At 49.1% G+C, this 12,999-nt stretch overlaps 1 protein-coding gene across 5 annotated transcripts in view; it reads left to right on the top strand.

The window, feature by feature from the left end:
- The window catches only part of NRF1 (nuclear respiratory factor 1), a 115,320-nt gene extending 108,864 nt beyond the window's left edge, over positions 1 to 6,456 (top strand). For all 5 annotated transcript variants that reach the window (XM_033098929.1, XM_033098932.1, XM_033098930.1 and 2 more), the window contains one exon: positions 4,821 to 6,456. In XM_033098929.1, coding sequence (XP_032954820.1) covers positions 4,821 to 4,984 — 164 coding nt within the window. In that variant the 3' untranslated portion in view covers positions 4,985 to 6,456. The remainder of the gene's footprint in view (positions 1 to 4,820) is intronic.
- The last annotated feature ends 6,543 nt before the right edge of the window (positions 6,457 to 12,999 follow it).

Here is a 12,999-nt window from a genome sequence, read left to right as displayed (position 1 = left end):
TTCACCCAAGAGTGTTGGAAACATTTATTGAGCTCCTGCTGATTGCTAGGGACTCAAAGATGGAGTGTCTGTCGCTCCCTTAAGGAATTCACAGTCTCCCTGGAGACAGAACGCGCAAACAGCGATAATGAATAGGACTGCTGCCTCCATGGAGGCCAGTGCACCGTGCTGTGGGAGCTCCCGAGAAGAGCAGCCCTGGTGGAGGAGGAGCTGACTGTTGACAGAAGAATAGGAGCCCACTCAAGGAACAAGCCCAGGGTGGTCATTCCAGGCAGAAGTAACGGTGTATTCACGTCGTGGGGTAGGGGAAGGTGTTGAGAACCTCAGTCGTGTAGTTCACCTGGCCGAGTATAAAGTGGGTGGTGATTCATGGACCACCAGGCTGACCCAACAGCAGGGGCTGACATGAAGGGTTTAAGTACCTGCAGAGGCACTTGAACTTTGGAAAGTCCCATGGGCCATTGGAAAGCGCTGAAAAGTTGTAAAAGAGAGCAACAAGGTAGTTTTTGTGCTAAAGATCATCTGCTTATAGCAGTATCAGACAATATGTATTTTTGCGTTTGAACTTGCTCCATTTTAATTTAAGGCAAATCTTCCGTGATACTACAAACTATTTCAATAGTGTTGCACATGGACCCACATCATAGGGAACTCAAATACTTCATAAACCAGGGTGAGAGAGATTGAACCTGATGCTTCTTTAAGTTTCTCTCCACCCCAGGCCTACGCCAGGACAGTGGCTCACATTTAGGAAAAATGTCTCTGCTCACACACAGTAGTTACTGTATGAGTAAAGTGTGGGACTTGTTCCCCAAGTTTGGAGCTTTTGGGACTGAATCAAGCTCAGAAGCAAGAGCAATGAAATGGGACTGATCTTTGCCTCGGTTTTGATTGCCATTTGCTGCTGTGGGTTCTTTGGAGGATTACACAGTTATCCTGGCTTTGCCACCATGTTTTTTGGGTCACTTCATTAACTTTGCCTGTTTTGATCAGAAGAGGGGATGAAAACGGTGATACACTGGGTGATTGAAGCGGGTGTATGGTCCTCACGTACGCTCAGGCTCATGCCTGCAGCCTGGAGTCGGGAGCAGGGCCCAGCCGCACGTGGGTTGAGGCCCCAGTAGCCTCCCCTGGCCTATTGCCCCGGAGGCTGCACTGATGCCACCTGATGGCACGTGTTGTGCTTGTCAGTACTGTGGGGAATGGAGCAGGAACCAGAGTCAGCCAGGCCTTGGAGGAGCCTCAGTCAAGTGGGAAGGCCTGTCTACCCTCATGAACACGGCCAGGCCAGATGACACACTGCGTCCTTGCTAACTGAGCATCCACAGAAGGCCACTCTCCTCACTGACTGGGGCTGGGACGGGGGCAGGCTTCCAAGAGGAGGGACCACTGGACCAGGATTTAAAGGGGAAGGATGGGGAGCCACGGGACTCCAGGTGGTGCACAACTTGAGCCAAAGCCCAGAGAAAGGAGTATGACCAGCTGTTGGGAAGCTGAGAAGAATCTGGGGTGGTGCCTAGAGCACAGGGTACCTGTCGGGGAGTGAGGGAAATGAGACTGTGCAGACAGCTCGAGGCAGATCATGAACTGTCTTGAATACCATGCCAAGCATTGGGACTTCTTATAGACCTCGAGAACCTTTGTAACAGCGTGGGATTTGGAAAGTTGGAGATTAGGGACGTGACATGTTCTAGAAAGATAACTTGGGAGGCAGGAGGGGTGAACTGAAAGACGAATTGATGAGAGACATGTCAGAGCCATTTGCAAAGGTCTACATGAGAGAAATTGAACCGCAGACCTCCGAAGCCGCAGCCTGGCCCCTTGGCCTGCTTTGCCCCCAGCCTCGTGCGAGTGGGCTGGCCTCCCCTCCTCTTCTTTTTAGGCCCCAGCGTCTCAAGTATGAGGGATGGTGGGCTGTGCCTTCCACTCCTGTTAACATGCACAGGATGGGCCGGGATGTCCAAAAATGACTCATCAGAGCAGAACACTAAGCCCCTCCTGTTGCATCACAAATATGTATTCCTAAACTGGCAACACTTACCTCTAGAAAACAGTTAGATACAATTTCACATTGTAAAATAACCTTTTATTTTATGTTTGATTTTTTTGCATTAGAAAATATTCTGGTAAAACATCCCTTTTAAAAATAAAGTTTTAGTTTCATAAAAGTGATATATCCTAAATATCAAAAATAAGACTACGGTAGGTCTTATTTTCACTTTCCCCGAAAATAAGCCCGCAGTTGAGATCGTCAGCCAGACGGACGCATTTGGTACATTATGACCATGTTCCAGAAGAAGATAACATGAGTGCACTGGAATAAATGTAGATTGTTATACATGAAAAAGTAAGACATCCCCTGAAAATACGCCCTAATGCGTCTTGTGGAGCAAACATTAATATAAGACGTCTTATTTTTGGGGAAACACGGTAGGCAGCCTTTTAAAAAAAAAATACGGTACCCCAAGGCCAACACTTCATGCTCTTTTTTCTGGTATGTAGCTTCACTGCTCTAAATAATAATCTTATATGATCACTTCTTAAGTTGAGACATTATTCCAATTGTTTGATAACTCAGTTTTTATGTTTATATTATTATAATCACATAAAAAATGTTCACTGCCAAGACAAGTATATTATAATTTTTATGGTTAATATTTGCTTTTTTCCTTCTACTTTTTAAGCAGCAATCACCAGTTCTACCCAATTCTGCAAACTCCCTCTCGATACTCTCTCCCATGTGTTCATGCCATTGGCCCCCTCTGTCCTCGCAGATTTGCTGTACCGCCCTCGTCCTGGGCACCCCTCATCCTGCCTCCGAGCTCTCGGCAGTGGTTTCTGTCTCCTACATCCCAGGCCACTTCTTTCTGAGTTTTCTCTCACTTCTGTGGAGCACATCCTTCAGAGCGTCCTAAGGTGTGTCTGGGGGAGCCGATTTGTAGCGCCCTTACAAGTCTGCAGGTGTCTTGATTCTGCCCCCCCCTTAATTGATATGGGTCTCATTTTTCATGGGCCGGCTATAGAATTCTGGGCTGAAAGCGTGTTCTCTCGGACATTCGAAGGCATTCTCCATCATCTTCTAGCCTCCAGGCTCACTTTCGAGACATCCAACAACATTATGATTCCCAGATCTTTGGATAGGACTTTTCTTTCTTTCTGCAGTATTTTAGAATCTTCTCATATTCCTTTTAAATAAGAGCACCTCATTTTTATGATCTTTCATCTCTGAAGGGGCATTTGTTTTTATTTTCTTCTGCTCCCCACATTGTCTATGCTTCTGTGTTCCTAAAGAGTAAGACCCTGAAAGCCCATTGTCATGGTGCGCAGGGCAGAGCGAGGTGACCTCGGGCCCCAGGGTAAGCAGTAGGCAGCAGGCCAGAGTTTTCACTGTCTCTTCTCGCCCACCTGCCAAATGTCCCTCTCACTTTTCTTGGGCCTCTCCTGGTCCCGTTTTCAATAAGGTAGATGAACTTCAGATGTTCTCTCAACAGAGGTTTGTGTGTTGGGGTTGGGGGGCCCTACTGGTCCAATCAATTGAATACAAACGCGGCCAATTCCTGTTCTCGCCTCATCCACTCTTTCTGCAGTAGCGAGGCCTCCACGGACAGGTGCAGCTTCCACCTCTCTGATAAGTTAGAACCACTTTACATTTGCTCTGTGTCTTCCAAAAATATGTTGACATCTGTCCTTGATAGATACCCTTTTGCCCCCTTCACCATAATTTTCGTTTTAGGAGGAATAGGAGTTTGATATGTGCATTGGTTCTGCCTTATTTAGTCGGAAATCCTTTTTTTAAATATATCATATAAAATTATGAACTTTTCCCTTCTTAAGAAGGACTGCCCTTTTCTTTGATTTCTTTGTGGTAAACCATCCTTTTTACTGTGAAATAATGGTGAGGTAGTTGGGGTCTTTTTTTTTTTTTTTTCAGTTGACCCCAAAATGTGTTTAAAATTTTTACTGGTTTGTGAAATCTAAAATCAGAAAACTAATGACCTAGGCATTTGTTTTTAAATAAGCTGACGCTGAGGTGGAGGGACACTAGCCAGAAGACAGGATAGGATTCAGGGAGACATTTTTTCAAGCTGAGGGAACTTGAACATAAACAGAAAGAGGGTTGAAGAAGTCAGTGTAGGGGGCCAGCCCGGTGGCTCAGGCGGTTGGAGCTCCGTGCTCCTAACGCCGAAGGCTGCCGGTTCGATTCCCACATGGACCAGTGGGCTCTCAACCACAAGGTTGCCGGTTCAACTCCTGCAAGAGATGGTGGACTGCACCCCCTGCAATTAACAATGGCAACTGGACTTGGAGCTGAGCTGCACCCTCCACACAACTGAGATTGAAAGGACCACAACTTGACTTGGAAAAAGACCTGGAAATACACACTGTTCTACAATAAAGTCCTGTTCCCCTTCCCCAATAAAAAAGAAAAGAAAAGAAAGTCAGCGTAGCAGAATATCAAAGAAAAATAATGGTGGCCTTTCCTGCAGAGGAAGGAGATAGAGCGATGGGCTTGTGGGGACAGGGGGTATTCATACCCCATGAGCTGTGCTTCCTAAAGTTGGCGGCAGGCAGGGTACTCTCTTGGCAAGTTAGGGAGGCCCTGCTCTGAGGCACGTTTCCACAATTTCTCCTAATTCTTCTTTCCCGATACTCCGTTTTAAAGAATCAAAATGGGGTGAAAAAAGGGATGTATTTGTGCCTGGATAGTAAGGATGCGATTACCTGAGACTGCAGTGATCCTGGAGCTGGTTGCCGTGTCTAGCCAGCATCTGGGCAGCTCAGCCCGCTCCCCGTCAACGGTCTCCCCTTTGTCTCCCCAGGACTGGTCCAGATACCCGTGAGCATGTACCAGACGGTGGTGACCAGCCTCGCCCAGGGCAACGGGCCGGTGCAGGTGGCCATGGCCCCTGTGACCACCAGGATATCAGACAGCACAGTCACTATGGACGGCCAAGCTGTGGAAGTGGTGACGTTGGAACAGTGACACGCAGCCATATCATGGCATTGTTTTCTAGTCTACTTCAGCATTTTTTACGCATTTGCAGAGGTGCAATCAAATGGAATTAAGTCTCTCGACTTTGGAAGAAAAGTATTGTTACCCCTTTTTTAAAAAAGGAAGAAAGGCAGCGGATTTTGGAACTGCATTTTTTAAAGCACCACTCTTGATTTTCTGGGATTGGTGGAGTAAGATACTGCATTGTCAGTTTCACTGTCCCAAAAAGCCAAATTGTGGCAGGACTTCTTTCTGCGAAAACATGTATGTATACTTATGTGTGTGTATGTGTGAGTGTGAATATATGTATATGTGTACATATGGATATACACATTTACATATATATATAAAGTATATATGTATATATATATATGAAACCCGCATGGAATTATCTGTATGAAATCAAGGTGCGCTGTGGAAAAAATAATTCACCCAGTTTAGTGGGTGTAGGGTACGTGGCCAGACACAGTCACCTGATTTTTGTTCATACCAGGGTCATGCGTTGAGCTACTGACAAACTCAGGTGGAGGTGACCATGGCCTTCACCAAAGCTGCCTCCCAGTGGCCACCCAGAACTCTCCCTGCTGGACTCACCTGAGGAAGGAGGTTCCAGAGCAGGGCCCAGAAATTGTGCTTGCAAGGTCCAGGGGCGTCGTGGTCTGGCAGCTGAGATTCTCCCCGGGCTGGCCCAGGTGCTGACCTTGCCACAGGCAGGTGAATGTCCTTGAAGCTCCCAGGCAGGGACAAGAGGGGTTTCCTCAGCCTCCCATCTCCTCCCCTTCCCAGGAAACCTTGATCTCATGATATTAAATTGTTGCTTTGGCTTGAAGGTCAGTCCTGAATTGGTCATGTATATGAACTGAAGGTGACAGAAGTATTAAGGGTTTGAGGAGTGTGTGCGCGTTACGTGTGCTTGTGGAGGGGAGAGAATGAGAGGGGGAAGTGGGAGGGGTGGGAAGGGGAAAGGATGGAGGGAGAAAAACAACCTTCAAAGACCAGAGTACACCAGTGGGAGCAATTTTCTCCTTTCCTGTAACTTTCTGAAGCTTAACAGAGAGGAGACTGGAGCTGACTGGGGCAGCTGGCTCAGGAACGTCGGCCATCACAGTGGGGACATTGGAAGAGAAAAGGTCTGATGGTGTTTCAATGTGCTCCTGGATGGGGCTCTTTCAGAAGGGACCCTGCCGTTTTCCCAGGTGCATCCTGGTGGGCCCAGGCCCCGCCCAGCTTCCTCCTCACGCGTGTTGATTGGTCAGGGCGTTCTTTGGAACTTAAATTCTGTGATTTCTCAGCTGCAAGCCTTGAGTCTCCAGTGGCTAAATTCACCTGACTTTTCGACAGGCCAAATCTCGCTCCTTGAGTACAGGGACAACTCTTCCCCCCTCCTCTCGGCCCCCCATGTGTGATAGTGTATTTAATGTGGTTTTTTTTTTTATGCGACATTAAAAGATTATTCACGTCTTGCTCAGCCTTTGAGAAAAGTTTCTGATTCTTGTATTTGCTTGTTTTATATAAAACTATCCAATGTTCTTTGTATGTTTTTTCTGTACGTAATAGGGGGAGGGAAGGGAAATTTACATATAAACAGTCCTAGTTCTACAATTTGTTATTTTTTTAATTATTATTTTTTATCGTCATTGTGAAGCTGTCCAGGGGCTTTAAAGTCCGTATTCCTTTGTGGTGAAATAACCTCCTAATAGTTTGAGAAGTTGCTGAGACGAAGAAGAAAAGCAAAACCCAAGTAGCAGAGCATGGATTCTGTGTTGTTTTCCATTCTGTCTATTACTGCCTCATTCAATAAATAGTTAAAAATGTGGCAACAGGAAGTGGAACTGTTCGTCTCTATAGGAGCACTTGGCCTCTAGGAACTCTTGGGGTGGCTTGTTCAGCTTTGTAAAAGGTGCTTGTACTCAAGCTCTGTGGTCTTTGGACTGTGCCCCTTGGCATTGTGTGGCCCTGTAAGGACAGTGCTAGAACAGGGGGTGCCTCCTGCCCGTCCTCCATCACCAGAGAAGCGCCGTGCAATCGGTTTTATAAAACGCTGACCTGGGAGGGGGAATAGAGTTTGAAGAATCCTAAAGAGAGTTTGAAAACCTCTATCCTGGAGTCCCTTTTGTCGTGGCTCATTGTTCCCCATTGAATTCAGGATGGTGACGGTGCCTTGCAACTGGGCTCTCCTCACATGAGTGTGGGGAGAATAGTGCACTGGATTATCCCAGAAGCAGAGGCCCCAAGCCTTTCATTGTTTCCTTAAGTCCTCACTCCTTGGGTTCTCTCAAAGTTCACAGCTTTTACGTGGCAACTGCCATTCTTTCCAGCTGCACTCGCCATACCCCCCGCTTCAGGCCCTTCCTAAACCATCCCCCCCCCCTAAACCAACCTTCCTAATGGCTTGGCACTGCCATGCTTGTGCCCACTCTGCCTCAGCCTGGAATCGATGCCTTCTTGCCCCCTCTACCACCCTTTTCTTTCTTTCTGCTGTTGGATGTTTGGGTCAGTTTCTAGGTGATGATAAGAATAGTTTCACAGCGAAGGCCAGAGGTGTTTCCTTGATGACAGTGGCTCAGTAAAGCCAGTGCCATCTCTCTCCCTTCTTCTTGCACAAATGGCACATAGTCACCTATTTTCACCAAGAGGATGGACCAGAGAACAAGGATTGATGACAGCGCAATCAAGCAAACCCCACTGCCACTGGCCACCCAGCTTGCAGCTGGGTTACCTGCAGCACCTCCTCATGGGGACGGCGTCTCTCCAGTGGTGCCTTGCCATACACAGTACATTCTGTAGGCCTGATGGGGTCTTTAATTGGGGGTGCTGATGGAGACCTCTGCTTCCATTCCTACGCAAGTCACCAACTGGAGCTGCTAACTCAGCCGCCCACAGAGACCAGGTAGGTAAAATGAGTGAGTGAAGCAGAAGCGATGCAGGTGTGAGAGGAAAGGGAGTGGTGGCAATGGGCGGAGTGGAGAGCATCTGTCTCCTGAGTGCTGGCGGATTGTCACCGTGCGGGAGGAATAACGGGCCCTGAAACCCATGTTTCCAGAGGAGCTGAGGAGTCCAGACTTGGGTGTGAATCTCCTGATTTCAGCAACAAATTAAAAATCCTTTACGTATTCTACAGGCAAACTGAAACCCACCTGTAGATCTGGCCCCTGGGTCAGTATTTACTTCTTGATTGCCTGCCACGTGCCCAGTGAATAAAACATGGCAGTTGCCCATGAGAGACGAGGAGACTCGTGGAAACAGATCACTGCAGCCCGTGTGTTGAGGCGCCATCTGCACCAAGCGCTATAGCAGAATAAGTTACACTATTTCACTTTATCTCCTTGAGGGGCCCGTGCGTTAAGCCATTTATCATCCAGGCTGCAGACGAGAATCTGGTCTTCACAGAAACCAGGAGGTTGGGCTAGGGATTCTTGGCATTATAGCCTGCATCTGAGACGGTCTGCTGGTGATGCAGGTGTCCACTGGAATTATCCAAACTCAGCGAGCCGAGGAGAACCAGAAGGCAGGGTAGAGGAGGGGCTGCTCGCCCTAGAAGAGGGGCTCAGGCTGCCAGTGCGCCCGGGGCCTCAGACCCAAGCAAGGCTGATTTCCAGCTGTTTCCCACGTGGAAGAGGGTCTGGTCCTCCCACATTCACCTCCCTCCCTATCTGCAGCCATTGCCTCTGCCTCATCAGGAATGCCCCTGACACCTGGCAGAGTTGTACCAGGGCCGTGGTGGGTCCCTTTTAGTGTCAGCACCAAAACCTATCAGGGAGGACACTGAAGCTTAATTACCTGGAGCAGAAGCTATGTGGGGTGAGGAAGAAGAGCCCCTCTTTCTCCTTTCCCCTCCATCTCGAGGGCTGTGGGCCACCCAGGTCATCAGCTCAAGCCAGGCTGTGGCCTCAGCACAACTGATGCTCAGATGCCAGAGTCAAGGGCACCCGTCCGTGCACTCCCACCTGGCCTCTGTGTGTTCCAGGTTGGCAGCTCCTGGAGAAGATCCACTCAGGATGGTGGAGCAGCACAGAGGAAGAAGGTGCTCAGTGGGGGAGCTAGGACTTACGGACTGGACTCTGCAGAGCCCCGTTTCTCTCCACCTGCCATTCTATTCCCGGTGCTGCCCGGCCCCGTGCGTCCCCAGCCCACTCTGATTTGAGTGTCTCCCTCCTGAAAATCGCTGGGCTGTTCGCAAACATTTGTCAAGTACTGGTGTCTTAGAGTGTATTTCTGCGGAGTAGGAGGAGGGCTAATATTCATCAACAGAGGGCGAGCCAGGGTGCCCTGAGAGCCTGGGACTTACGCAGAGCCACCTTGGAAGAGGCTTTTCTAGTTTATTTAATCTGTGGGAGAAAAGGCTAGAAACTGTTCCCCAATATTGAATGCACTTGTAAATAAAATTAGTGATGCAACTTAAATTAACTGGGTCTCAACGCACATTTCTTCTGAATGTATCTACCCTTTAAGAAACTGGAGTTGTAACTACCAATTACTAAATGGCTGCTCTGCGCAGGACACTATACAACATGCTTTATTTACTCCTTTATTTCTAACCCTCTCCACAGCCCTACGGAGGTTAGATTCCATTCTGTGTGTGTGGGAACCGAGACTCGCAGCTTCCCAAGGTCAATGCGGAACTCGTAAGTGGAGGGCTGGGGTCCAACTCGGATATGTCTGTCTCTAGAAGCTCTGTTCTCGGTGGCGAGCAGTGGGGCCAGGCGACGGAAAACAAGCTGCATGTCCAGATTCTCGTTTTAAAGTAACGTCCATGTGAGTCCTGAGCTCAGCCCGTGTGCAGCCTCTGCAGTAGTCAGTGTTTTCTGAGCCAGTCAAAGGGTGGCGCCGTCCATGGTCTTTGCCCAGCTCGCCACACCCAGAGCAGCCTCCCTCTGGCGGGGCCTTTTCATCTCACGTGCATGCACACAGCAACGTGCATACAGCAGGCACTCAATAAAAGTCCGAGGGCCCAAACACAGAGAAAGATCAGTTAATGTGAAAGCCTCAGAAGTTCTGGGCAAGGCGGCGAAGCCAAATCTCAGCTAAGCAGTTGGATTGTGAAGCATTTGGCTGGGCGACACCCAGGTCTTCGGGCCCTTGCATGCAAGAGAATGTTAAAGCTCCGTATAGGACATTAGCCACCATCCCTCATTTTGGCTATGAAAGGTAAAGGCCTAGAGGCATGAAGCAGCCCGGGGCCACATGGCCGGTGGCACTGCACCCAGACTTCCTAGTGTGGGGGAGGGGCTCATTGCCCCACTGCACTCTGCTCCCTGAGCTCCTCCTGCCCTGGCTTAGCATCCAGATTCTCAAAACCTGAAAAATTTAATTCACACCGTATGTATTTCCCTTAACAGAACTATTTTTAGAGAGCAATAGTGAAGCCAAAGAAAATCTGTAACTCTGAAATTTACCAGAATTTACCAAAATCGTTGCAGAAAACAGCCATAAAGGCATACCTTATTTTTCGTTTTTTGTCAAGAAAACCCTTTTTAAGAAAAGTTAAGAGAGACTAATCACATAATAGGATTCTTTACCCCGGCCCTCAGGGTTCTCCGTACAAAACAGCTGTTAAACTCTGGACGATGAGAAATTGGGGGGAACCCTGTCAACCAAGTGCAGTGGCCCAGTGATGTCCTGTGCTTCTCCCCATCAGGTAGCTGAGTTGAGTGTCATTCCTGTTCCACAGATGAGGAGCCACCCCGGCGGGGTTGGTCCAGGCAGGGCCCAGCCTGCGTGAGCCTGCGTGGGCCTCCGGGAATGCCCCGCCCGCCCGCCTAGACGGAATGAGATGATGTAGGAAAGTGCCCGGTGCCCAGTAGGCAGCAAAACCTTTCTGGTGTGACCAGCAGAAACCCAGCGGTGCCTGAGGCAACGACCAGCTGTGGGCACACCCGGGACTCCTGGGCACCCAAGTTCGCTCCACAACCTGGAGCCGCAGTCTCAGGAGGGTGCCGCTGATTGGCCGACTGAGGTCACGTGTATACCCCTGGGCCAATCAGTGATGGCCAGGTAACCCAAACCCAACTGCGTGGGTGGGTGGCTACCCCGCTGTAAAGAAGAAACCTGGGTGATGGGTCCTCCCGTGGTGGTCGCATTTCTTCTTCCCCACCGCCCTGCATTGCTCTGCCCAGGTTCCTTCCTGGGTCTGTGAATGCCTTGAGTCTAAATTCGGGGGCCATCCGGTTAACAACAGTGTGTCCCATCTGCCCACTCCCACCATCTCCCATAGCCTCAAGGTTCTTAAAAACAGCTTTATTGAGATATAACTTACATACCATTAAGTCCATCAAGTTAAAAGTGCCCAGCTCGGTGGTCTTTAGTGTGATTACACAGTTGTGCAACCATCACCATAATCTAATTTTAGAAACTTTTCCTCACCTCCAAAAAGGGGTTGTTTTAACATTTCCCCCCCAAAAAAAATTCGAGGCAGGTTGCATAAAAGACGTATGCAGCGAAATAAGAAAATAGGAATGAGAAATCAAGACCAAATAAAAGGAGGCCACACATTTGCCAATTGTGGGGTCAATACCGGTGAGAGGACAAAGGTTCTTCTTTAGTTCTGCTCTTGGTAAAGAGGTTTCTGTTACTAGAGGAAAGGAACAAGCCATGAGTTACTCAAAAGAACCAAAGCACTAAATACTTCTTTTTAAGTTTCAGGGAACGCCAAGTTATTTGTACATTCAGCATCTTTATGGCCAAAGCAATGGCTTTGAAGCCTTGAGCATTACTTGAAAACACCTCAATTTTGAAGATATTCCGGAAGGAGCTAAACAAACGTGACATCTAAGTGTTTATTTACAGATAATTAAGGAAAGGATGGAGGAGAGACAAGTACTGTCCATTGGTGAGGCATCAGAAACAGTTTCGGCAGGGGGTGGGTGGGATTTTTCTCATTCCCTGGAATTGGCTTTCAGGAAACAACTGGGGACAAAGAGGTCTCCCTCCCATTCTAACCCCCACATTCTCTACAGAACCACCAACCACAGGAGCCACTCTGCTCCACCAGCCCAGCTGCCTGCGCCAGCCACCGCCCCAAGTGGTCCCTTCCCAGTGCAGGTCAGACCTTCAGGAAACTGGAAGAGGAGCTCTTCAGGTCGTTGGTGCAGAGGAAAGTGCTTGGCTATTGGGATTGCTGCCTTCCCTTTCCCATTTTCCCTGTCTGCCCATTCCCCTCCACCCCCCAATCCTGGAGGATCTGGACCAAGAGGAGAGGTGTCTATCCACAAAGCAGGCCACACCTGCACCCCAAACATGGGTTCTGCCTGCCCTCGGAGCGAGGAAGAGGGTGGAGTGGAACTCGAGTTTGAGACTGAAGTTGCAAAGTGGTCTGGACTTAATGATGGACCACGTTTTACAGAGTTATGGAATTCACTCAAAAGGTCATTAAGGAACTAGAGGAGTCAACAGAACACCTTCAAGGCAGTGAAGATAATACAAATAAAACCACTTTGCATGCAGACCCACCAAGGCAAGGTGAAGCTTTTGGTTTCATCAAGAGAAGATACTTGAGACTTGCAGGTTGTCAGTGGCAACGAAGGGTTGTTTCCCCCACAAGGGGCACCTCTGTCTGCATCTTACCTCCCCCGTAACCTCCACAGGAAGCTGTCCTTGCTCTTTTCATCCTAAAGGCTTCCAGCCCCCACCGCACCCCCACGCTGCTTTCCCAGGAGAACTGAAGCTAGTTCCCAGAAGCTAGGGACCTCCAGGGAAGGTGGTTTTGGGGGCGGGGGAACACACAGGAGACCCTCCAGAAGTGTCTCTGTTGATGGAGCTGGGCAGGGGGCGTGGCTGGGAGAGGGGGCTTCCTGACAGCCCCCTCATCACCCCCAGTGTCTGCTGCCTCCTGTTCTGGCTGACCTCTCACCCTGAGAAGCCCCAGTAGAGTGAGTTCAAGGGGAGGCCTCCATCCCTGGAGGGTTTGGGTCAGACTCCAGCCAACACTTAGGGCAGAGCTTCAAGAACTCTTACATGGGACCGATCCACTGACCAAACCCCACAGCCCACCAGCCCTACCACTAAGA

The sequence above is a fragment of the Rhinolophus ferrumequinum genome, chromosome 26 (assembly GCF_004115265.2).
Source record: "Rhinolophus ferrumequinum isolate MPI-CBG mRhiFer1 chromosome 26, mRhiFer1_v1.p, whole genome shotgun sequence".
Lineage (NCBI taxonomy): Eukaryota > Metazoa > Chordata > Mammalia > Chiroptera > Rhinolophidae > Rhinolophus > Rhinolophus ferrumequinum.
This window is presented reverse-complemented; position numbering and strand designations above follow the sequence as displayed.